Raw genomic sequence first — 26,187 nt, 5'->3', positions numbered from 1 at the left:
CATTGGGACAAGCATGAGAACCTTGGAGGATGAAGACATAGGGGTTTGAGAAAAGATCTGACAGAGAATCCAGGTAAAGAACACGTCTGGAGCCATCCTCAAGGCAACACATGCCCATAGTTCAGACATCTTCTGTATGAACATGATCTCTCCATCAATAAACATATGTTCACAGCAACTACCTACCACAATAGGCACTGCCAATTGTCGGCACATGTCACAGAGCCCTCTGTGAGCCACTGCCTTTGTGACCTGTCTCTGGCATTGACACAGCCACCCCACATACTGCTGGCAGACAAAATAAGACAGGATAGGACAAAGGGGTGCTGCAAGGAGCCTCTGTACAACCACTTCATGCTTTTCTGATGCAAAATTCAGTGGGATGGCGGAAAAATTGCCCAGTATGCCCTGGCTGGCCTGGGTTGGGGGGGGAGGGGAGGAGGGGGAGGAGGAGAAAGGCCGAGGGGCTGCCCAAGCACAACAGACTGAAAAAGTGGAAACAGTCCAGCCACTGCAGACAGGTAAGTGGCTGAGCTGGGCCATAGGGCTAGGGCTGCAGCCCAATCCTATCCCCCGTGGACATCCCCAGGGAGCAAGGGGAAGTGGGAATGGAGCTGATTACCCCAGCATCCATCTCCATCCACCAGGCACCCTCAGCCCCAAGCTGCTGCCAGAAGAGACAGGGGTTGGTGCCTCCACTATTTCATGTCCCAGGACTGTCCCCACCAGGGGAGTGGAAGGCTTGACTGTGTTCTCCAGCCTCTCCTGCAGTCCCTAAGCTCTGACTGTTCTTGGGTTTTGCCAGATCCACTTGGGGAACTGCCAGAGGAGGAGCACACCCATGGACTCTTCTACAGATGCACACAGGTATCCAGACTTCCATGCCTGGGATGGGGCTGCTGTTTCTGCTTAGTGGATGACAGCTGTCAGAGCACTGGATGTGACATCCTTCTCTTCCCTGCCCTTAGATGTTTTCAGACTTCCATAAGACCACTGATCATGAAGACAAGACCACCATGGTCCTTGGGGGCACGGCAACCTCCAGCTCCTGCAAAGCAGAGGATTGTGCTGCCATAGCAGATATTATCATGGGAAGTGGCAGCTCCCATTTGAATAAAGTACGTAACTTGTGGCCAGGGTTGGAGTCCCCCATGAAACGTGAACCCTCTCAAGCTGGGTCTGCTGGCCATCCAACAGACTTTCAGATCAGCAAAATATGGTAGAAAAGGAAGCATTTCTCATGGGAAGCTGTTGAAATGCCTCACTCTATCAACACTCCAGTTCTCTGCTGTGTATCCTCCAGGTGCCAACCATTGTGAGGGACATTCACCAACAGCTTATGAAGATCACATATATGTCTCAAGAAGACAGGTTGAAGAAGACCCTTCAGGAGATGACAGTTGCACAGCCCCATGATGTGGTGGTGACCCTTCTGCGCTGCGCCCCATCGTGTGACAGGTACGGAGCCCACCTTCTTTGAGGGCTCAGGACTCACAAGCCATTAGAGCCCACCAGCCTACAGAGCCAATCTCATGTGGGCTGCCAGACAGATAGAGATTTTCAGGTGCCTCTGACCCCTCTGTGTGCCAGCTGTGCTATGCCAGCCACAGAGCCCATTGCCACACTCCCTTTGTGTCCCTCAATGCACCATTACTTGTCTACCTGCTACCTGCAGAGGCAGGCTCACTGAGTGCTGCTGGTGAGGGGCAGTGGACAGAGGCAGGGCTGGTGGCCAGCCAGGGCCTCTAGGGCTGCCCAGGCCATGGTCTTGTGACCAAGACCCCACTGACACAGAATTCTGGGCCTGCAGAGCTGCTGTGACCATGTGGAAGGCAATCGTCTCCTCAAGCAGAGCTGCGGAGAAGGTGCTGCCGGAGCTGCTGTGCGTGCTGGAGGACTGGCCGCTGCACAGCACATCCACCTCTGACAAGGACGACTCAGACATCTTCTCCCTGGCTGTGAGTTGCTGGACTAGACCGTAGCACATCCTCAGGGGCTACCTCTCTGGCATCTCTCTATCCTTCCTCCTGCACCAGTGATCTCCCCACCTCATGTGATGGGCTGGAAATCTTGGTTAAGGGCAGGTTCAGAGGCAGCCATGTCAGAAGCTCCCCCTGCATCTCCCCTGGACCAGGGCAATGCCTGAACCTCACCCTCCCACACTTGGGCCCTGCCATGGGGATGTCTCAGGGCTGAGTGCAGTCTCTGGGTGTTTTGTTTTTTGCAGGCAACTGTAGCACTGTGGGAGATCACCCATCTGCCCAACCATCCAGAGGCACTGATGATGTATTTCCCCTGCTTCTTTGTGGCTCTGCTATTCCAAATCTTCTCCAGCACAGCGCAGATGCCAGTAGAAGTCAATACCTTCTGGAGGAGATGCCAGCAGGAGCACTGCCTTCCCACCAACCCCAACAGGTGCTCCATCACAGTCCTCCCGTCCCTCCCATGCCCTTGGAGCTGGGCTCAGGAATCCTGGCATGACCTGGGCTTTGCTCTGTACACAGATTCATAGTGCAGACCATGAAATCACTGCTCTGCCATCTTGAGTATGAGGATGTGGTGTCTGAAGTTGAACATGAGTGTGGCTGGGACACATTCCTCAACATTGACAATCACCAGTATGCAGTGGGTCTGCTGGCCAGGTGAGACCTCCCTTCTCCATGCTCCCCTATCATTTCTCCCCAGGAGATGAGGTGGCCCCGATATAATCCCTGTGGTTGTGGGTGAGAGGGACTTGTCACTGAGGCATGGCCCTGCAGAATGGAAAAGCCTGGGAGAGCTGGGTGCTCTGGAACAGCCACAACCCAAAGTGCCGGCATGGCCTCCCGTGAGTCCTGGGCTGATGGCACAGAACAAGAGGTCTGTCTGCAGGGAACCTCACTGAGGATAGCCTGTCAGGGCCAGAGAGATTTGGGGCCAACCATTGATGGCCATCCACAGCCTGGTTGCTCATATCCCCTGTGTGTAGGAAGGTGTTTTTTCAGTCTGGTCATCCTCAACAGTCCCTGCTGGTGTTGGGTACTGCCTTTCTCCTTTTGAGAGGTGGTGGGGAAGGATCAGGCTTTGGTAATTCAGTCTCAGGAGAGGTTTGCCCACCCTGCTCAGGGTCAATGATGCCTTTTTTCCTCCTCCAGAGCAATGCTCAGGGTCTCACAGTGCTTGTGTTACCGGATTGCACGCTACCTGTTCAGGCTGCTCCGCAGAGAGGAGGCTCGCTGGGAAGTCTCTGCCATGGCATTCTTTGTTGAGGTGAGCCTGATGGCAAGTGCTGCCTCGCTGAGCTGCCTCCCTCCACTCTGCCCGGTTTGACACACAGCTTTGGTGGAATTGCAGTTTGTGGAGCTGGGGCAGAGGGTGGGCTCTGCTGTGCGCCCTTGGCCCCCTGCTGCTGGAGTCAAGCCTGCTTCCCACTTCAGCTTCACATTTTCAAGATTCTTTTGCTTATCTACATGCAGTGCCTGGACATGATGGAAGGACAAGAAGCAAATAACTTTCTGCCTGTATTTCGGCATCATATTATGCCACAAACACCACATATGACCACAGTCAGTCCTCTGTATGTTTCAGCTCCTGCCTTGCCTTAACATAAAGGAATGGGATGAACGCATCCTGCAACTTTTCCCAATCTACCTCAGGAGAGATTGCAGAGAGATGCGTCTCCTGCTGCTCAGATGCCTCTTATTGCTCTGCAAGAGACCCTCTATGGTAAGGAGCAGGCAGCTGGCTGAAGCTGTGCTGGCCATGTGGGGCTGGGTAACACAGTAGTTTGGACTTGTCTGGGCTTCAGGAGCTGTGTCACCTGCTGCCAGCATTCCTGACTCCCCATTCAGCCACCAGAGTCCTTCAGAACAGGCCTCTGGCTTCTTCGTTCTAAGGCAGTAGTGTGGGGTTGAACTGCTGGAGTGGTTTTGGCAATGCAGCCTTTGATTGCTTCAGAACATTGCTTTGTGCTCCATGCAGGCCAACACTATCCTGGCCTTGACTGAAAGCCTCACAGAGGTACTGAAGGATAAGGACGGAGAGCTGGTGGACATGACCCTTTCTGTGCTCAGTGAGGTGATCCGGGACGCAGATGTCTCAATTGCCAGTTCCATTGCTGTGCAGCTGGCTGAGGCACTCCTGCCACTATTTGAGAATGTAAGGCTCTGTGCCTCCTGCCAGGGGCACTGGGTGCTGCCACGAAACTTTATACCCTGTGGAATTTCAGGCCCATGCTCAGGTGGGCCTGGAGACGCTGGTGCTGAGGTCTTGCCCTCTTCATTTCCACTAGGACACTAGCCATGTGCAGCTCCTCTCCATTCACCTCTTTCAAGTGCTAATGGAGTTGGTAGAGGAAGACGGAAAAAAGCTCCTGGAGAAGAATGTGCGCCAGAGCCTGTTCCTACTCTTCCGCCACTTGCATGATGAGAACCAGTGTGTGGCACAGGTGAGGACTTCTGAAATGTTGGTGTCCATGTTGGAGGTGACTCAACTGCCTCCTGCGCTCCCATCTCTTCCTGCTCTTAGCTACAAAGCAGCAGTTCTGGGAACCTCTGTTCTCCTGTCCTGGCAGCACCAGATGCCTGAGATGGGGGTTGACCCATCACTTTACCCAGGCACCAAACCCACTGATGGACAAGTTTCCCAGATGCTGCATATTCCCACTAAGGGCCAGGAAAGGCCAGGAGCCTTGTCAAGGTATAAGGGATGCAGGTCCTGTGCCCTCATCAGTGGTTCCATCTCCCGGTATCTGCTGCTCTATAGGCTTTTTGGGAAACTCTGCTTCAAGCTAACATGTTCCTGCAGGAGAGGAAGCTCGAGCAACTGTTGGAAAAGACATGGAGTGTTGACAAGTGCCTGGTGAGAATAGATTCAAAGCCCTAGACTCATCCTGGGGACTCAGAATCCCTTTTAAGGCCAGCACAGTGTTGTAGAAAAGGAAACATTTCTCGTGGGAAGCTGGGGAAATGCCATGCTCTATCAGCAATCCAGTTCCCTGCTATGTCTCCTCCAGGTGCCAAGCATTGTGAGGGACATGTACCAATGGCTCACATTCATAATGGATGTGTCTGCTGAGCACAGACTGGACAAGAGCCTTCAGGAGATGAGCCTTGTACAGTCTCATGATGTGGTGGTGACCCTTCTGCGCTGTGCCCCATCATGTGACAGGTATGAGGTTTATCTGCTTTGAGTGCTGAGGACTCACAAGCGATTAGAGCTCATCGGACCCATGACCCCTCTGTTTCCCTGTTGTGCCATGTCAATTGTACCCTCCAGGGCACCATTACTTGTCTGCCTGCTACCTGCAGAGGCAGGCTCACTGAGTGCTACTCAGTGGACAGAGGCAGGGCTGGTGGCCAGCCAGGGCCTCTAGGGCTGCCCAGGCCATGGTCTTGTGACCAAGACCCCACTGACACAGAATTCTGGGCCTGCAGAGCTGCTGTGACCATGTGGAAGGCAATCGTCTCCTCAAGCAGAGCTGCGGAGAAGGTGCTGCCGGAGCTGCTGTGCGTGCTGGAGGACTGGCCGCTGCACAGCACATCCACCTCTGACAAGGACGACTCAGACATCTTCTCCCTGGCTGTGAGTTGCTGGACTAGACCGTAGCACATCCTCAGGGGCTACCTCTCTGGCATCTCTCTATCCTTCCTCCTGCACCAGTGATCTCCCCACCTCATGTGATGGGCTGGAAATCTTGGTTAAGGGCAGGTTCAGAGGCAGCCATGTCAGAAGCTCCCCCTGCATCTCCCCTGGACCAGGGCAATGCCTGAACCTCACCCTCCCACACTTGGGCCCTGCCATGGGGATGTCTCAGGGCTGAGTGCAGTCTCTGGGTGTTTTGTTTTTTGCAGGCAACTGTAGCACTGTGGGAGATCACCCATCTGCCCAACCATCCAGAGGCACTGATGATGTATTTCCCCTGCTTCTTTGTGGCTCTGCTATTCCAAATCTTCTCCAGCACAGCGCAGATGCCAGTAGATGTCAATACCTTCTGGAGGAGATGCCAGCAGGAGCACTGCCTTCCCACCAACCCCAACAGGTGCTCCATCACAGTCCTCCCGTCCCTCCCATGCCCTTGGAGCTGGGCTCAGGAATCCTGGCATGACCTGGGCTTTGCTCTGTACACAGATTCATAGTGCAGACCATGAAATCACTGCTCTGCCATCTTGAGTATGAGGATGTGGTGTCTGAAGTTGAACATGAGTGTGGCTGGGACACATTCCTCAACATTGACAATCACCAGTATGCAGTGGGTCTGCTGGCCAGGTGAGACCTCCCTTCTCCATGCTCCCCTATCATTTCTCCCCAGGAGATGAGGTGGCCCCGACATAATCCCTGTGGTCGTGGGTGAGAGGGACTTGTCACTGAGGCATGGCCCTGCAGAGTGGAAAAGCCTGGGAGAGCTGGGTGCTCTGGAACAGCCACAACCCAAAGTGCCGGCATGGCCTCCCGTGAGTCCTGGGCTGATGGCACAGAACAAGAGGTCTGTCTGCAGGGAACCTCACTGAGGATAGCCTGTCAGGGCCAGAGAGATTTGGGGCCAACCATTGATGGCCATCCACAGCCTGGTTGCTCATATCCCCTGTGCGTAGGAAGGTGTTTTTTCAGTCTGGTCATCCTCAACAGTCCCTGCTGGTGTTGGGTACTGCCTTTCTCCTTTTGAGAGGTGGTGGGGAAGGATCAGGCTTTGGTAATTCAGTCTCAGGAGAGGTTTGCCCACCCTGCTCAGGGTCAATGATGCCTTTTTTCCTCCTCCAGAGCAATGCTCAGGGTCTCACAGTGCTTGTGTTACCGGATTGCACGCTACCTGTTCAGGCTGCTCCGCAGAGAGGAGGCTCGCTGGGAAGTCTCTGCCATGGCATTCTTTGTTGAGGTGAGCCTGATGGCAAGTGCTGCCTCGCTGAGCTGCCTCCCTCCACTCTGCCCGGTTTGACACACAGCTTTGGTGGAATTGCAGTTTGTGGAGCTGGGGCAGAGGGTGGGCTCTGCTGTGCGCCCTTGGCCCCCTGCTGCAGGGGTGACAGGTATGACTGCTCTCACTGCTCTGTCATTTCAGCTTCTGCCTTGCCTAAACTTAGATAAATGGGATGAACGCATCCTGCAGCTTGTCCCAATCTACCTCAGGAGAGATTGCAGAGAGATGCATCTCCTGCTGCTCAGATGCCTCCTACTGCTCTGCAAGAGACCCTCTATGGTAAGAAGCAGGCAGCTGGCTGAAGCTGTGCTGGCCATGTGGGGCTGGGTAACACAGTAGTTTGGACTTGTCTGGGCTTCAGGAGCTGTGTCACCTGCTGCCAGCATTCCTGACTCCCCATTCAGCCACCAGAGTCCTTCAGAACAGGCCTCTGGCTTCTTCGTTCTGAGGCAGTGGCGTGTGGTTGAACTGCTGGAGTGGTTTTGGCAATGCAGCCTTTGATTGCTTCAGAACATTGCTTTGTGCTCCACGCAGGCCAACTCAATCCTGGCCCTGACTGAAAGCTTCACAGAGGTACTGAAGGATCAGGACGGAGAGGTGGTGGGCATGACCCTTTCTGTGCTCAGTGAGGTGATCCGGGACGCAGATGTCTCAATTGTCAGTTCCATTGCTGTGCAGCTGGCTGAGGCACTCCTGCCACTATTTGAGAATGTAAGGCTCTGTGCCTCCTGCCAGGGGCACTGGGTGCTGCCACGAAACTTTATACCCTGTGGAATTTCAGGCCCATGCTCAGGTGGGCCTGGAGACGCTGGTGCTGAGGTCTTGCCCTCTTCATTTCCACTAGGACACTAGCCATGTGCAGCTCCTCTCCATTCACCTCTTTCAAGTGCTAATGGAGTTGGTACCAGAAGAGGAGAAAAAGCTCCTGGAGAAGAATGTGCACCAGAGCCTGTTGCCGCTCTTCTATCACATGTATGATGAGAACCAGTGTGTGGTGCAGGTGAGGATTCTGAGCTCCTGCTGTCCCCTGTGAAGGGGGCTCAACTGCCTTCTGCCCTAACACCTTGCAGACTGCAGTGCTCCTGCCTCCTCCTGGCCTTGGCCACAGGGATGCAGGTCCTGTGTCCTGGGCTGCTGTGCCATCTCCCAGTCTCTCTGACTCTGCAGGCCTCTTGGGAAACCCTGCTTCAAGCAACAAAGTTCCTGAAGAAGTGGAATCTTGAGGAGCTGCTGAAGACAGAAGAGATGTGGAGGTTCGGCGAGTGCCTGGTAAGGATGGCCTTGAAGCCCCAGACCCAGCCTGAACAAGCTCTTTGCTCCCGATACTCAGTGTGTGAGGGTGCCAGCTGTGGCCCCTGCCCACTCCTGCACGCATCACCACCAGCCTGCACCCCACGCACTACTCTCCTCGGGTGTGTGGCCCAGCAAGCTCTTCTCCAGGCTCTTCTCCCTCCCTGAGCCAGGGTGCTGACAGAGTCCTGACCCAGCTGTGCTTTGGCATCGGAGTGATACTGGGGCTCCCTGGGGAGCACTCAGCCCTCTGCTCCCTTCAAACCTTGGCACCAGCCAGCTGCTGGCTGGGTGTCATGGGTGTCCAAGCAGGGAATGTCAGTCCTGGGTGCAGGAGCTGCTCAGCCAAGGGAAAGAATCAGTGCCAACCCTTCCCTGTGTCCCCTTCTGCTCTCTCTAGCTGGCAGAGGACAGAAGCAGAGCAGACGAGTACCTGCGCCAGTCCGTGTCATACCTGCATAGCCCACAGAAGGCCATGCGAGAGGCAGCCATCAGGCTCACTGGTGAGCCACAACCCCCAGAGTCCCTTGCCGCCCCACTGCAGCTTGGCCTCAGCTCTAGCTGCTGCACTGGCAGCAGGACCCAGCCCAGTGGCTGTGGTACCCTGACTACGTCTCAGGACTCTCTGCCACTCTCTCCTACCCTTGCCCTTGTGCTTTATACGTGGCTCAGTCCTGCCAAGGGGAGGAGTACGTGCAGCTGGGCTGGCAGCGCTGGTGTCAGGGAGCTGTGCTGCTGAGGCCATGATAGGCTGTGTGTTCCTAGGGCACATCAGGTGGCACATGAGGGGGCAGGAAGAATTGCTCCAGGTCACCTGTGAGGGTGAATGAGGGCAGCAGGCTGTCAGCAGGGACTGGCATGAAAGGAGGAAGGATCCTGGACAGCTGGAGAGGGTTCTGCTCCCTGCCCAGACAAAGGGCAGTGTGGGCAGAGCAGAGAGAGACTTTAGGCGAGCTTGTGTGGTATTCATGGCAAACAGTTTAGGGCTTACCCTCTTAGTTCCTACTCCCTTCTGACCATGGGAAGGGCTGGGTGGGGTGACTCTGGCAAGAGGGGTTCCTGAGGTCCCTAAACCTTGGCTCTGTTCCTCTCTGTTTCAGCACGTCAAGGCACGACAAATAACTTTAGCACCTCCATCTCAAACCTCGCAACTCAAACCCTGCACTTTCTAAGAGCTGTAGAGAGACATCCTTCCTTCAGATTCAGGCTGCTGCAAAACCAGCTCCGCATGGCGTGGAGGAGGCGGCCCTCTCTCTTGGACAATGGCTGGCCTTCTGTCTGCTACAGTGGTCGGCCACACTGCTGGAGGTCTCTGCAGAGCTAATCCTGGGAGCTCTGTCTGCTGGGGCCACCTGAGTGTGCAGGAAATACTAGGTGGCTTCTGGCCTCTCCTGACCCACAGGACAACTCTTCTCTAAGACCATTTTTCTTTATGTCTTTTAAGGAAAGTTCTTTTATGCAAATATCAGCACTAGTTCAGGACCTTTTATCTCAGGCTCCTGCTATCCAGAGCCCAATTTGCAGCTTGCACTGCAGCTGCACACTGACCTATCTGCACTGAATGTACTCCTCAACAGTCCTAACTTTGTTTTAATTGAGCATACCAGCTAATACATTGAAAGGGACAAAAGGAAAGTTTCAAGGCACTTAACCACTGCCCTAACATACAACATTATAACAAGTAACAAACTTAACACAATTAAGGGCAGAAATGATTATCAATATAAAATCACACAGGATTCTCAAAAGTCTGTTACTCATCATTCACTACTTGTCAATGTACTGGGACAAGTATTCATCTCCATCCAACAAGCTGGTCTTAACTGGGGTATAAGTTCACACACAGAACACGCTGAGTTGGAAGGGACCTACAAGGTCCTCAAGTTCAACTCTTAAATGAATGACCCATATGGGGATCGAACCTGCAAACTTGGTGTTATTAGCACCATCTTCAAACCAACTGATCTCTTAATGACATATTCAGTTGATTGATTATATTTGCTGTAAAATGAGCACCCCTGTCTGGTTCAATTGACTTGGTGCCCCTGCTGCAACTGGATCTGGTTGCAAGAGATCTCTCATCAGGTCCGAATTTCTACAGTACCTCTCCACTAGCTATTTTCTGGCTCCTAGTTCTCAGTTGCCTCAGTCAGAGACTTAGCCATTTCTCCTAACTGGGAATCCCATAGCTCCAAGAAAACCAGACGTGGGAGTTTAATTATGGCCTCTGTTTTTTCTGGATCTATCACTCATTGCCCCTTCCCCAAAATACAGCCAAATATTTATCTTTCCTTTTGACACAGCTGAAGTTTGGATGGAGATGCATGCTGTTCCCTTTTTGCTAGTGCAATACATCTAGTATACAAGCATTCTCATCACAATTTGCTAATGAGAAATCACCTACATGAACCGATTGTACAAGAGCTGATACCGAAATAAATGCATACGTAGAAAAATGTGCTTTTATAATTTTTTAAAAATATACACAAAATTACCATCATTACAAGCAAGTAGTAGTCCACAAGAATCTCATATACATACAAAAAATAAAGCAGTGTTTCAGCTGACATATGTCTTCTAGAGAACCTCCTCCAGGCATGGTATTTCCAATTTACACCAAAACAATCAATTCAAGTAGTTACAAATAGCACATGGTGTGCCTCTACATGCAGATCTTCGTGGTTCCCTCTTTTTGAAGAGATTCCATGTGCACACAGCAGCAACCCAGAGCGAACAATTCTTTCAGTGGGTGTTTGTGCTTTCTAGGGACATGATCCATCTGTTCACCAATTGCCTATTAGTTGCAAAGAAAACTTAGACTGTCTTGAAGGAATCACCACACACTAAAACACTGCCTATCACACATGATATAGCACATCTATATCTTTCTAAATGCTTAAGCAACTCTCCTATCAATCTTTTCTTGCTATCCTGAGGTTCAGTTAATCCCTCAAATCATCCCCCAGTGTTTGCAATGCAATGCTGAGAGATGGGCTGTTCACCTTGGAGACCTGCTGTGGATACGGGTACAGCCTGCTGCAGAATTTCCCCCTCCCCCGGATGGCCACGGGCTGGTGAGAGCCTACTGTGCACCGGTGGAGTTCTCCCCAGAGCTCGTGATGGTTTCTCTGGGATGGGTTACATCAGCAGACTAGGTGCCACGCACCACCCATCTCTGCCACTCCAGATTTGGGGATCTGAACCAATCTCCCCACTCCAATCAGTGAAGACCATCAGAGATCATGAACCATCCATTCGGAACAGCGCTTTCCTGGTGCTTAGGACTGACTGACCGATGTTCAACAGCAGACTCTAAATTTGAAGTCCCCTTGCACGCCTTATGAGCCCCTGCATGCTTTATGAGCGACTCCAAGCTCCCTGCATGTTTTACAGGGGACCCCAGTCCTCTGCACGCCTTACGAGCTACCTCAGTCCCTTGTGCGACTTGGGAGAGACCCTAAAAACTCCCTTTTATGTGTGCCTTTCGCTGATCAGGCTGCTCACCCATACTTGACCCACTACAGTAATTTCACCAACTATGTAAAAAATGCTGCAGCAACAGAGAGACTAAAATAATCTGAGAAATTTAATAGTAATAATTTGAGATTCTTATGATTTATATTGAATATGCTCTGAGAATTTTAACACTCATCCTTTGAATCTTCCCTGCTCCAAAGGTCCCAGGTGAACTCACACAGTTTGGCTGTTCCCTTTTTGCTAGTTTGGATGTTTGGAAAAGGGCTCTGACAGTGGTGGGCTAGGGTCCCATTTGGATTGCCAAACTCTTAAGGAAACTTCCCTGTCCGACCACACTGCGACCCATTTGGCTGGGGATGTAATGTTCATTGTAAATTCTCATCGGGCTGAACAAAGATACCAGTCCATGTATCAGGGAACTCCTATCCTTTTATTATACAATTGCCTTAATTCTGGCAACTAGACCACTCTATAATCGTAGAAGTGTTGATTAACAAGCTCTCAACTTTTACAACTAACTTCAACAAGCTCCTAGTCCTCAGCACAGACTTTGGTACAGAGCAAGGGGTAGAATATGATAGCTGCGCCTTGTCACGACAAAACAAGAGAGGAAGAAATAAAGATGGAACGGGGAGAAAGAGAAGGAAAATCTTGATGACTATGTGATTCTGTAAAACATTCAAAACAACAACGCTGAGGACTGCGATGATGTTACCCTACATATACCGTCATTCAATTAAATCGCATAATTCCTGACCTGACAGGTATCAGTGCTACTTCTTTAGTTACGGCCGACTGCGATACTATTGCCTAGCACCACTCCAACGGTACACACTTTTAAGAGTCATTTCCTTTCCTTTATCATGCGGCTGCGCCCTTCGCAGACACCACCGCCGGGTCTCGGCACCGCCCGCTGCCAGCGCAGGGGGCGGCTCCGCCCTCCCCTCCCTGCCGGGCCCTGAGCAGCGCGTCACGGCCCGCGCCGGCCGGGCCCGCTGCTGCGCCGGCGGCGCTGCGCTCACGGGGGGTGCGCTGAGCCCCCTGCCCGCCGCGGAGCCCCCTGCCCGCCGCGGAGCCCCCTGCCCGCCGCGGAGCCCCCTGCCCGCCGCGGAGCCATGTCGCGGCCCAGGCACGTCCCGCCCAGGCAGCCCGGCAGGGGCGCGGGGGGCTCGGGCACCGCCGCGGCGGCGGCCCGCGTCCGAGGCGGCAAAGGTCTGAGGGATGTCCGCGTGGACGAGGAGGTGGAGATCGCGGTGAACCTCGCTCTGGAGCGGTTCCGCTACGGAGAGGACACAGGTGTGTGCGGCGGCCCGGCCCCGGGGAGTGGTGAGGCCGGAGCGGGGCCGGCGGACACCGGAGCCCGCGGGCTCCTCCCCGGGAGCGGCGTCTGCCGGGCCCTGACCTGCCCGAGCGGGGCGGCGGCGCCGCCGGGACCCCTTAGGGGCGTGCAGGGGCAGCCAGTCCCGGTGTGCTGGGGGAGCGTGGTGGGTTCGGGGATTGATAAACCCTCGTAGGATCGAGGTAATATGTCAAGAGTACTGCCTCCTGCGCTGTTACTTTTTTAAAATTATCTTTCTAGAAATGGAATTTCCCTCTTCTTTCACTAGTACTGAAAGAGCGTTTGTTCACCGGCTCTGTCAGTCTCTTGGACTGATATCTAAAAGTAAAGGGTAAGTTGGACTCTGATTTCTATGTATTATTTTCTCTTTTTGGTGCGAATTTATGGAATTTCATTGCTAACATGAAAACGATCTGTACTTCTAGGATATCTTGAGCTGTTCCAGGGAATAGTACTAGAAAAAAATAAAACCTTTATAACGTAGACATAAAATTTAGCACCTGATGTCTGCTTAAAAAAACCTTGTGACATACTAGTTTGAGGTAGCTTGCTCCTGTGGACTCCATGTCCATAAAAAAGACTTCTCTCCAAGATGTGTTCTTCCTTTTGGTTTTTTTCATGGACTCCTGTATGTTCAAAGGCTTTGCATAGAATCTCACACCTTGACAGATGAAATGTAACTTCAAGCAGCAGGTCCAAAAGAGTGCCTCTATTGGGAAGTGCAGAAGAGGGTTGGAGTGTTGCCAGCAGGTGGAGGGAGGTCATCCTTGCCCGCTACTCAGCACTGATTAGGCTACACCTGGAGTGCTGTGTCCGGTACTGGGATCACCAGGAGGACAGAGACCTAGATGGGGGAGAGTTCCATGAGGGACCAACAACGTGATGAAAGAACTGGAGCATGTCCCCTTTTAGGAAGGGGTGAGAGAGACTGTTCAGCCTGGAGAAGACAAGGCTCAGGGGGATCTCATCAGTGTGTATAAATACTTAAAGTGAGGATGTAAAGAGGACAGAAACTGAGTCTGCTAGAGTGGCTGTGCCTCTCCTCACAGAGTCTGCCTGGGCCAGCACCTGGGTACCTGCACCACTCTTCTGCTTCTGACAGGAACGGGGCGCTGGGCTCTTAGTGTGACCTTCTGTTCTTACCCTGAGAAGTCATTTTCAAAGGGTTATTATGTCATTGTAGCCCAGGCACAAGATGGTTCCGTTTCAAATTTGTTTACAACTACTCTTTACATTTCTGTGTCCGAGTTCAGTCTGAGGACAAATGCAGTGATACAATTAAATGTTATGGCACTATTTCTAAATAGAAGATTTTTGATAATGAACATACTGGGAATCTTAATTTGTTTTACTGGATTTTGTTAAGGCTTGGAATGTCACTAGCAGGCACCTTGTTTGCCTGCTTTGCCTATTTGTTGATTTTTAACCTCTAGATCTCTTAAGTTAGTCTAGAAATTAGTTTTGTGTAGTAACTCTCAGTATTGATTGATAGAGCTGCCTGTATTTTGGGAGGCAAATGCAGTAATGGACCTTTAACCAAAGACAGCAGAAGAATGTCACATTACAGAGGCCTAATTGTAAGGTTGTGCTGAGCATAGTGATCTGAAGTCTGCAGTGTCTGCTGCACTATCTCGTGTGAACAGTGTGCCTTTGGTAGTGGATATTGGGGATGTTGCTGTTACTTTGGTGTGCGTTATGCTACTTAGGGCATAATTTGGAAGTTTCTAGTTATAACATTATATTTGAAAAAAAATTGACAACTATCTTGAAAAAATTATGATCAAAGATTGTTACATTTGGGTAACTAGTTTGCTTATTCCTAAAATGCCTTTTTTGTTTTCCCCAGAAAAGGGGCAAATCGATACCTAACTGTAAGGAAGAAGGATGGATCAGAACTAAAACGTGCAGTAATGACTTGTGCCTTGACTCCTGTTACAAAACATGCTGTTTGTACTTTAATTCGGAATTTCCCTGTCACAAATAAAGAACGAACAGAACTTCTGCCGAAGACAGAGCGAGGGAGTGCATGTGCTGTTGAATCTGGTATGTTCAGTGTGTCTTCTGATATGGACTTGTCAATCAACACTACTTGTCAAAACAATGTACAATCCAACCACAAAACACACCCCTCTGTATTCTGTTTCCTCTCCTGCCCTACCTGACACCCTTCCCTCCAAACAATCCCATTAATTTTCTTGACTTTTAATTATAGGGTCTTTTAAAACTGGTGTCTTGAGGAGCTCAGGCAGTCATGTCACTCACATTGCAGTGTCTCCCTTGTGTCGAGTTAGTTTTGAATCTTTGAGCCAGTTCCAGCCAAATTTTTTAGAAGTACGTTTCTGAAATGTGGGTTCCTGCAAGTTCCATGAGGTGAGATTGAAATAACAAGTGTTAATGTGACTCTGTGTAAGAACATCCTTATGAGAAGATGAGACTGGCTTTTCTACCTTTTGAAATCGGTGTTCTTGATAAAATAAGAACTTTGTGTTTTGTTTTGTCATCTTCTAAAATAGATTTGGTCTCTAAGAGGCTATTACCTAAACTTCTTGATTTCTAGGGTATATAAGAGTTTGCTGGATATCATATATGTATATAACTTATAATATAATATTGGAGTTTTTTAAACAATGCTTTTAATAACATTGTTTCTTTAACACAGATCATAGAATCATAGAATAGATCGGGTTGGAAAAGACCTCCAAGATCATCAAGTCCAACCCCTGATCCAACTCCAATTACTGTATCATGGCACTAAGGGCCACGTCCAATCTCTTTTTAAAAACCTCCAGGGATGGTGAATCCACCACCTCTCTGGGTAGGCCGTTCCAATGCCTGATAACCCTCTCTGTAAAGAATTTCTTCCTAGCATCTAACCTAAACCTCCCCTGGCAGAGCTTGAGCCCATGTCCCCTTGTCCTATTGTTGGTTGCCTGGGAGAAGAGATCAACCCCCACCTGGCTATAACCTCCCTTCAGGTAGTTGAAGAGAGTGATGAGGTCGCCTCTAAGCCTTCTCTTCTCCAGACTAAACAACCCCAGCTCCCTCAGCCTCTCCTCATAGGACTTGTGCTCAAGTCCCTTCACCAGCCTCGTTGCTCTTCTCTGGAAGAGAAGGTAAGAGGTATGGTGTATTTCTACACACAAATGAGTGTGGTGAACAGAAAACATACCAGTATGGCTTGTTTCATCAGGTATTTCTGATTCATGATGTTCATGCTTTAAGTGCTTCCTTTGCTAGTTTTCCTTTTCAGTTGTTTAATTTGTTTAATAGAATTGTTTAATGAACAGAGTGAAACTATAATAAAAGTACTGAAAAGCACTTCCTTAGGAATGTAAGGCATAAATTAATGAATAGTGTAAAATTTATCTTTCTTCTCCAGAATGGTCCTTGGCTCTTTTAATCTGTTAGTCCATTTCTGTCTTGGTAAGAGAATGCTTGTAATTTAATAAGTCAATCTGTTAATCACACTAAATATGTATAATTGAGTTTACAGTGAGCTTCTAATTCTTCTGGAAAATAATTATTACAGAATTATAGAATAGCATTTACAGTACTGAATTTGAAGTAGCCTCCTCAGAAGACTAGCAGGTTTTTTTTGGCTGTTTATGCCTTGCTTTCTAATACATCACACTGCTGTGTGGGTCCAGGGCTCTAGATACAGCATGGTTCAATTGGTATGTGTTAACACAAGTCTTATGGACTGGAATATTAGGTTATGCAAGACTGACAGAAAGGAGGTCTTAAAAGACCAGTGAGGATGTGAAAGAAGGCATGTGAATCACAATAAAGTTATCCTTTTGTTAGAAGACGTGCTTGTCACTTTGGAATAATTTAAATGTTTAACTGTATGGTGGATATTTCATGGCAAGCTGTGCAGATATGAATGTGTAAGCAGCTACAAAGGCCAAGGCAATGTGGTTTAGTTTCTATTTTTCTTTTAGCTCTTCATTTTTGACTTTCAGAAATGTATTGGAATAGTCCGGTTTTGTTCAAAATATGTATGAAAGTAAAAATTCCTTTGAAAAATATTTATTTTAAGTACCATTACAGGATGTGTTATTGCAAATATGATTTTTGAATATGTGATGGGTTTGTCACTTTATCTACAGGGATGCACACAAAGTTAGGAATGTTAATTTTTCAAGTACAGTTTTTAAGCAGTGTTTTAATGATTTTCCTTTGTATCTGTGTAAGTAATTTTTTGACTTCTCTTCACAGAAAGCAGAGAAGTGATTAAGACAAGTGGACGACTCAATGATGGTATACCCCAGGTTCCAGTGAAAAGAGGAGAATCTGACTTTGATTCCTTCAGGCAATCACTACCAGTTTTTGAAAAACAGGAAGAAATTGTCAAAATAATAAAGGACAATAAAGTTGTTTTGATTGTAGGAGAAACAGGATCAGGAAAAACTACTCAAGTATGTTTCTTTAATGAAATAAAAAGAGATAACAGTATTTATTAAAATGTAATGCTAGATTTTTAATGTTTCTGTAATAAGGGATTTCTTTACTCTAGTTTTAAGGCTTTTGTTTTCCTGTAAGGTTGAAAGTCTTGTGTTTCAGTTAACTTTCCTACTTTTTAAAAACTAAGCCAACAGTTACATACTAACACCATAAATGGTTCTGCACAATTTTCTCATAGATATGAGTTTTTTATTAAAATAATCACAGAATATCGAAGGGAAGGTAGCTATGATTTTGTACAGCCTTTTTCCTTTCAAAGCTAGTTCTGTTCTAAGTATCTAGAGTAGAATATTATCATATTAAAATGAAAGATTACCTACACAGCTTTTTTTATATCTTTCTGAGAGACAGGAGAGAGAAGCTTCAGGGTGTTTTTGTTTGTTTGAGTTTTGTTTGTTTGCTTGTGTTTTTTGTTTTGTTTTTTTAAAACAGATTAGACTTAACAGCAAAAATTTATTTTTTTGGCCTTTCTGCCACTTCAAGTACTTTTGCGGTGATAATCCTTTTGTGAGGCCTTTTGCAACCTATGTAATATTAAGATGCAGTTAAGTTGTCTCACCATGGTAAAAAAGCTATGACTTTATCAAACTAAAAAGTAAATTTGAACCACTTCTTTACAGATCCCTCAGTTTATTCTTGACGACTGTTACAAAACTGGAACTCCCTGTCGTATATTTTGCACTCAGCCAAGACGTTTGGCAGCACTTGCTGTGGCTGAAAGAGTGGCAGCAGAAAGAAGAGAAAAGATTGGCCAGACCATTGGTTATCAGATCCGATTAGAAAGCAGGTAATAATGATATTTTTTAAAGTCAGTTGATCTTGTGTTGGTGTCTTGAGTCTTGTGTAGATTTAAACTATAGTATGTTCGGGATACAGCCCAGTAAAATCCCCATGGGTAAAGTATAGGTAGGATATGTTATTTTGGGTAATGAATATTTAAGAGTGAAAACGACAGTTTTCTTCTGATATTTTAGAGCTTCATGTAGTAAGTTGTTTTATAGAATGGAACTGCAAGTGATTTCTCTTGATGTCTTCTAGGGAGGATGTGTGTGAAAATCCTTGTCATATTTTCAAATTAGGTCTACACTTGCCCCCTTTTATTTTTTATTCCCTACTTCTGACATTTGTCAATCCAAAAGTTCTGCAAACTTTGAAGATAGGTAGGAAGACCAGCATGTTGTAACAAATGCTACATGGTGAGACTTGATAGGGCACGTTAAAGGGTCAACAGCAAAACTGGAAAGTGAATTATGAAGTTGAGCATTATTTACCAATTTATTTTGGGTTAAATTTACTCTGTTTCAGCTTTTTTATTTCAAACATTAAGTGCTATGAAAGTAGAGATTTTTAGATGACCTGAAGAATTTGATCCTAAAGCAGAGAAGAAATGGATGTAAATCTGAAGATTGTGTGTGGTTGCTAAAGTTTTTGAATTGTGTAGATAGTGGGATTTTCAGGAATGGACATTAGGTGGCATATGAGTGAGAAGAAGATGGCAAAAAGTATAGCTGGTTATGTTGCTTGTATGGATAAAGATACATAGCTAATGAATGCATTTAAACAGCAAAGCCAAGTTAAAGAAGAATTTGAATGTCATACAAAAGCTCATAAGGCTATTAAGAGATTAAAAGAGCTAGTAAAGATGAATTGCAAATAAGGTGATGACTAATGTGTGGAAGAATTATGCTCTCTGAAGAAGAATAAAGTGTAGGTCAGATGGAAGAATTACTGGAACTGGTGCAGAAGACTCTGCTTAAGACGAATCAAGAAGTTCACTGGAGAAAAAGCAAAAGGGAGAGATGACAATGTTTCCACCTGCCAAAAAAGATATTGGGTGGAAGTGGTTATAGTAGCACAGAATTCTTGATTTATAGAAGGCTAGTGAAGAAGAAAGGAGTAGAGATGGATAAAGTAAAGCATTTCTATCTTGTATGAGTTCCTTGAATTTAATATGTAAAAGGATTTTTGAAGTGAGGGATGAATTCCAAACTTGGGAAGAAATATACCTATAGTACCTAGTGAGCTTATATCTTCCTTCTTTTCTGGAAATTTTCACTACTTAAGTGGCAGTGCTGGAGAAAGTAGTGACAATTGCAGTTTTCACTTGCACAGCTAACTCTGCAAGAGGTAGTATGTACTTTTAAGATTTTTAAATTCCTGAAAAATGAAAGCATTTGAAAAGGTTCAGCTGACTTCTTTGTGACTCAGTCAGTTACAGTGTGTTGGGTTTGTGTGGCAAGGTTTTGGTAGTGAATGGGCTGTAGGGGTGGCTTCTGTGAGAAGAAGCTTCCCATGTCTGATAGAGCTGGTGCCAGCTGGCTCTAAGAGGAGCCACTGGCTAAGGCTGAGGCCACTGGTGACAGTGGTTGTGCCTCTGGGATAACATATATAAGAAGGGGGGAAACAAATCTGCACAGCAGTAACAGCAGTGCAAAGAGAGGGTTGTGATTATTGTGAGACAGACAAGTCTGCAGATGCCAAGGTCAGTGCAGAAGGAAGGGGAGCAGGTGCTTCAGGCACTAGAGGAGAAATTCCCTTGTAGCCTGTGGAGGACCCCATGCCAGAGGAGGTGGTTACCTGAAGGACCCTGTGACCCTGTGGGAGGGCTGTGCTGGAGCAGGCTCCTGACAGAACCTGTGGCCCCATGGAGAGGGCAGTCTGCATTGGGGCATGTTTGCTGGCTGGACTTGTGAACCCGTTGGGGTCCCATGCTGGAGCAGTCTGTTCCTGAAGGACACCGCCCCATGGGAGGGACGCCATGCTGGAGTAGTTTGTGAAGACTGTGATGAATCCTCCCAGTGAGTCCTTGTCCCCCTGCACTGCTGAGGGGTAGGAGGTAGAGAAAGTAGGAAGTTAAACCTGGGAAGAAAGGAGGGGTGAGGAAAGGTGTTGTAAGACTTGGTTCTATTTCTTATTTTCCCACATGGATTTAATTGGTAGTAAACTAAGTTCCCCAAGTCAAGTCTGTTTTGCCTGTGATGATAATTGTGAGTGATCTCTCCCTGTCCTTATCTTGACCTATGAGCCTTTTGTTGTATACTCTGCCCTGTCCAGCTGAGGAGGAGAGTGATAGAGCAGCCTGGGTGGGCACCTGGAATCCAGCCAAGGTCAACCCACCGCATGTAGGCAAATATCAAGACTATATCCAAGCATATGCTGAAGAATTGAAACCTGTTTTTCCAAAGCAGTCCACACTGAATTTTCCAGTAAATTAAACAGCATGGAGGGGTTCTCAAGGTTCTGTTTCACTTGCTTATTAATTTAGAGAAAGATTGAATCTCACCGTGTCAATTAATCCCTTGTCTGAAGTTTTGGAGCATGAGCACTAGGAGTCCTTAGGAACTTTTTGGGAACAGGCATAGTTTATAAACAAGGAGTATGCATGAACTCTTTGGTGAGAGAACTGTGATTCCACTTCTGGTAAACAGCGGTTCAATCCTTTAATTTTCAATAAATAGTGGAAAGCTAGTAGCATTTAAGTGGTGCAAAAAACTGAAGTATCTTTATGAACTGTTCAATAGGGTTTCTCCAAAGACATTGGTAACATTTTGCACTAACGGCATCCTGCTTCGCACGCTCATGGCAGGAGACAGCACCCTATCTAATGTGACACATGTTATTGTGGTAAGGACTTTATTGTATTTCATGTGAGGGGGAGCAATATGTATTACTTGTTAACTGCAAGGTGACATCCTAGTTTTCTGCATTAATTTACTGAATATTTAAGTTGTTTTCGTTTGGTTAGCATCTCAGTTAACTTTAAAGATTTACTGAGCTTTTATTGTAGCATGCATGCTTTTCCATTTTTGGGTCTTTTTCTCCTGTAAAAGCATCTCATTTTAGGTTCATACCAGTAATTAATTTTGGAATTGTTGTGCAGTTGTAGAGGGCAGAGGTCTAAATTTTTCTGAACTTCCTCTGTCAGCAGAAAAACCTTAGAGAGATTTATGTAGATACAGTTCAGTGTGAATATCAGAATTTCTGTTATTATGTCCTTGTTTTAGCAGTACCAAATTTGCAGTTCATTTGTTTGCCTAATGTTTTCAAGATAATACGTAGTCTAATTTCTAGCAAATTACTTAAGTATGTTCATATATGATTATGTGAATTTCGTATTGTGGAATTTGATAAGTCAGTGGAACCAGAGCTCTCTAGTGCTGAAAACAGAAAAAAACCCTGTCTGTTTACTAAAGAGTAAAAAAGTCTGAGACTGATTTATACATGCTTGACTTCAACCTGCAAATCTTGTATTTGGGTTCTTGTTTCATTCATTCATGTCATAAAACAGAAGATAGACAAAAATGATTAATTGGTCACGTGCCTTAATGATAAGCTTTGTGCATGATTTAACGGATTTAAGCAATCTATCTTTTTTGTGATTGTTTGGTACCATACAGTTCTTTAAATGCTCATCAATTGTGAAGGGAGATTTTATTGAAATAAGATTTGTAGGATTTGTGGTTTCCAGTATTATCTTGGGAGTGAGATTCAAGTACAAGAATTAGAGAAGTTTCAGACATTCACTTTGATCTCTGAAATCAAGATCTGTGTGGTTTTTACATTACAGTGCAGTCTGCTCTGGTGTCTTTATAAAACCTTTTGGAGTATTTTTTTACTTTTGGATAGTTTCTAAAAAAATCCTTACTTACGGATCCTTACTAGACTGCCACATTTTAATGTAATGTACCACCAAATTACATATTTTAATTTTCTAAAAAGTTTGTATTTGTGAAAAGTTGTGATCTTGTATCTGTGATGTTTATCTGTTATTTTTGTTTTTCTTTCTTTTTCGTTATAGGATGAAGTACATGAGAGGGATAGGTTCAGTGACTTCTTGTTAATAAAACTGAGAGATGTGTTGCAAACCCAGACTAATTTAAAACTCATTATTTCTAGTGCAGCTCTAGATGCAAATCTCTTTATTAGGTATTTTGGATGTTGTCCAGTAATACACAGTAAGTATTTATGTGAACACTTATTCTCAGATAAGTGAGAATATCTGCCCTGAAACTCATAGATCTTATCGAACTGTACCATACCATCCTGACAAAAGCCGTGTGATGAATACACTGGGAGTTACAGCAATGCTTTTTCTTTGTTTACTCATGTTTGTTGTTTCGTAACTATTTGCACCTACTACAGAGGGAAGTGTTTTTATCACTGGAGGTTCTGTAAATGCAGGATTGTCCTGGCCCCCTCCATGTTCAGTTAAGGAGGGAGGAAAAGGTTCTCAAAGTGCTAATGTCTGTGGCAATATAGACCCTAGGATCTATAAGAGTGTTGTCTATGTGTCTATTAATACATACCAGTAGATTTTAGTTCTTCAGGCCTCAACAGATTACTGTTTTTATCCAGGTTACTGGATAAAAGACAGATAACTGTACCTGCTCTTTTCAGAAATACAGTCATAGGCAAATGAGGATTTTGTGTTTTAATCACACAATGCCTTGCTTTATTTAGAGTCTTCTCTAAAAATCATTGGATAATTTTAGTGGATATTCCTGAGAAAGAGTTAATTTTTCTTACTTACGTAAAGAAGTGTTTATTTCTAGTTCTCAGTTTGGAAATTCTGCCTAGTAAAATGAAGCTTGCAGCTTGTTGGAGGCAGGAATCTGGAAATGACACAGATTTTAGTGTTTGGTAATTTTTTTTCTGAGAGGAGAAACCTCGTTGTAATTGGTGTGTGGCTTTCTAGTTTACTCTTATGGCAGCTTCCTATTCTTTTAGCTCAGTAGGTTTATTTTGGAAATTTTGACTGCTGTCTCCATTTTACTGCAGTGGTTATACTGTTATCAGATAGTGGACTTCACAGGCTAATCACAATTGAAAAGGCGCTTTTTAAATTTTTGATAATTTAGAAATTAAAACAATAGGGCTTAGATACTTTGTTAATGTAATGGAAAAGGTTTGATTCTCTTTCAGCAGTATAGCTGGCAAAATCCTGACCACAGAATCCAACACGCTGTAGTTGTGGGTTCTGTAGTAGAGTTTGTGATTGATGTTAGAAGACTTCCTCCATAACAGCTTCTAAAAATATGTGAGTTGTAGCTTGTTCTTTCTGAAGGATAGAAAAGTCCTAGGTGATACAAACTCAGCTGTGGGAAATGTCTGCTAAGGGACCAGAAATTTAAAATGTAGAGATATTAATTTTTCCTGTATAAAACCAGAATTTTATGTCCATAAATTAGGTCAAGTAAGGTCTAGAAAACAGTGATGTTAAAAGAGAAATCAGAGTAAATTCTTAGGAGATAAAGACCATTGGAATGTCTCATTTGTTGGGAAGTATTTGGTAAAGAGACCCAAATTTGGCTGCACTAATTAAGGACATTGAGAGGAGTCTTTCTCCTCATATACTTCTTATGAAAGAAGGTAGTTGAATACAAAGGTGCCGGTTTGCTCGTGGGACCTTGCAGTAAAGCTGTATTAATTGCTCCTATATTATGGAATTCAGGTGTCTCACGCAGTGAATTTGTTTTGGTGCCCCTAAACAAAAATGTCTGTTTTCTTTTTCTCATTCGATAAAATTGCAGTAAATAACTGTCAGTCTTACATCTCTTACTGCAACACTTAAAAGAATTAATGAGAAACAAGCTATGCAGCTGGCATTTCCCTTTTGAATTGTGGGGGTTTTTTTGTGGCCCAATCATTTAATGAAAATAGACTTAAATGAAGGGACTCTTACAAGACTTTTCAAGAAAAGTAATAATTCCTTAAATCAGGCCCTAATTATATTTAATTCACTTCTTTTTGTCTATAAAAATTATTTTTAAAAATTAATATGATAATTAAAGCTAGGGAATATCTAATCTTTCATGAATTTTTTATACTTTCAGTCCAAGGAAGACCTTTTGAAGTTAAAGAAATGTTTTTGGAGGACATTTTACGAAGTACTGGGTATACAAACAAAGAGATGATAAAGTACAAAAAAGAGAAGCAGCAAGGTTGGTGGACTTTTTATTCTAAAAGGGTGGTGATGAGTCTCATTGATTGATTGAAAATTAAAATTTTAGAGTCAGAATATTAAATGAGATGACAGCAAGTTAGATAACAGCAAATATTGTGAAACTCTGTGTTTACAATGTTGATGTAGTTTGTGATTGTGCTGGTTTAAAAGTAAACCAGCAGGGAAATGAACTCAACTCAAAAGAGAGATTATAAACCAGAATAACAATTTAATACAATAAGTACGATTATACAGACAAACAATTGGTTTTAACCCATGAAACCCAAATGTATAACCCAGCACCCTGGGGCATGAACAGAGTGGTGTTCTTTGGCCCCCCTGAGTCCAAAGTAAAAGGAGAGGGAAAAACCTATTGGTGAGAGTGCTGGTGCAGTCTGGTCAAGAGTGGTGATTGCAGTCCGGTCAAGGGTGATGGTTTCAGTCTGGTTGAAAAGTGGTGGTTGCAGTCCAGTCGAGTGGTGGTTGCAGTCTGGTCGAGAGCAGTGATCTGCAGTCTCCCTCTGGATCCCACGAGTGGTTCAAAAAGTCCCAAGACTCCAAGATTATATATTCTCCAGTTCAGGCAGGAATGCTCAGTACTTCCCTCAGGGCGGGGGGTTCCTCAATGGGCCTGAGGACAAAAACACCCTTCTATCTCGCAGGCCTCTTAGCACCCAGTTTGTAGCCTGATGAGTCAGGCTGTTCTGGGCAGAGGGTGCAAATGGTCTATTGACAACAGTTTCTGGGAAATGGCATGGAAGGCTATAGAATATACAGTTTTGGGTTACACCCATCCAGTGATGAACTGGGCCCAGCTGTTCTAACTAGGACAGTGATTTAAAAAAAATTTTCACTTTCTTTCAGTGATTGCACTTCTCATCGCTTTCAGTTCATAAATGTTAATTTTTTTGTAGTTATTATTGAGTAGAATTACGTGTAACTGTGGCCTTTGCCCACTTGAAAACTATAGAACCATAAGATACTATATGCTCACTTTAGGGTGCAAATTAAAGTGCAGCCAAATTAAAGTGCAGCCATTAGAGAAGGCAGGATTTTGTACATTTTGCATAGAAGTGGTTTCTATTATTAATATTTTTCACTGCATTCTTCAGACGTAGGTGTATTTAACTTATATAGCCCAGAAGCAGTAACACACTTGAACTAAAGAGGGGGGTTTTTTCAATTGGTTAGGCAGATATATTATTTGAAAAGTTTTCCTGGCAGCTGAAAGTAATGATCCTACTGAGTATTTAAAATGGAAAAAAAAAAAAAGACAAACCTCAAAGCTGTAACATACAATCCTAACTACATGTTTATCATGGAGTTTGGCTCTGATCACTGTGGATAGAAAAAGCTGAGTTAAGTCACCGGTGTCTGCTACTGTTTTCTTCTACTTGTACACAAAAATTAGTTGTAATATGCAGGAATTGTATCACTTCTCCTTGACATTTCACTCCTGAAGAAAGATCTGCACTGAGAACTGTGTTAGAAGATAGTTACTTAGGAAGTTTTTTTGAATGCAGCAAGCTGGAATACTGGAGGCTTAGGGCATTAAGCACCCAGGTGGTATTTTTTACCTTGCTATATAGCAGATGTTTGCAATGGTGCACTTTAGGTGCCCTTAATCATGGAATTTGTATTGGACTGGTAACAGTGTTCTAGATTAAATAAGAGATCAAATAGGTTAAACTTTGTGATTTGTTATGGCTATTTTTTGTAACTGAAAATAATAGATTATTAAAATGACTGTAACACTTCCTGTGGAAATACTTTATGCAT

General features: G+C 45.6%; 2 protein-coding genes across 3 annotated transcripts in view; both read left to right on the top strand.

Annotated features, from left to right (window-relative positions):
• The first annotated feature begins 274 nt into the window (after positions 1-274).
• On the top strand, positions 275-9,653 carry LOC113982279 (maestro heat-like repeat-containing protein family member 7). Its single transcript, XM_027710333.2, has 23 exons — positions 275-521; positions 806-867; positions 969-1,118; positions 1,304-1,458; positions 1,811-1,958; positions 2,228-2,415; positions 2,505-2,642; positions 3,135-3,249; positions 3,568-3,705; positions 3,961-4,137; positions 4,271-4,426; positions 4,744-4,839; positions 4,994-5,148; positions 5,415-5,562; positions 5,832-6,019; positions 6,109-6,246; positions 6,739-6,853; positions 7,037-7,174; positions 7,430-7,606; positions 7,740-7,895; positions 8,063-8,164; positions 8,586-8,688; positions 9,286-9,653. The coding sequence occupies exons 1-23, from the start codon at positions 383-385 to the stop codon at positions 9,507-9,509; spliced, it is 3,306 nt and encodes a 1,101-aa protein (XP_027566134.2). The 5' UTR covers positions 275-382; the 3' UTR covers positions 9,510-9,653.
• Positions 9,654-12,668: 3,015 nt separating this feature from the next.
• LOC113982226 (3'-5' RNA helicase YTHDC2) overlaps positions 12,669-26,187 on the top strand; it is a 37,482-nt gene continuing 23,963 nt past the window's right edge. Inside the window, exons 1-8 of one of the 2 annotated variants that reach the window (XM_027710240.2) lie at positions 12,669-12,958; positions 13,242-13,332; positions 14,848-15,044; positions 17,220-17,419; positions 18,086-18,252; positions 20,987-21,089; positions 22,264-22,420; positions 24,299-24,406. In XM_027710240.2, the coding sequence (XP_027566041.1) occupies positions 12,778-12,958; positions 13,242-13,332; positions 14,848-15,044; positions 17,220-17,419; positions 18,086-18,252; positions 20,987-21,089; positions 22,264-22,420; positions 24,299-24,406 (1,204 nt within the window). In that variant the 5' untranslated portion in view covers positions 12,669-12,777. The remainder of the gene's footprint in view (positions 12,959-13,241; positions 13,333-14,847; positions 15,045-17,219; positions 17,420-18,085; positions 18,253-20,986; positions 21,090-22,263; positions 22,421-24,298; positions 24,407-26,187) is intronic. The other variant, XM_027710241.2, reaches the window with a different exon arrangement.

The sequence above is a fragment of the Pipra filicauda genome, unplaced genomic scaffold, assembly GCF_003945595.2.
Source record: "Pipra filicauda isolate LSUMZ 115617 unplaced genomic scaffold, ASM394559v2 scaffold29_size4552773_pilon, whole genome shotgun sequence".
In the NCBI taxonomy this organism is placed as follows: domain Eukaryota; kingdom Metazoa; phylum Chordata; class Aves; order Passeriformes; family Pipridae; genus Pipra; species Pipra filicauda.
The sequence above is the reverse complement of the archived record's forward strand: the minus strand, read 5'-3'. Positions and strand labels throughout refer to the sequence as shown.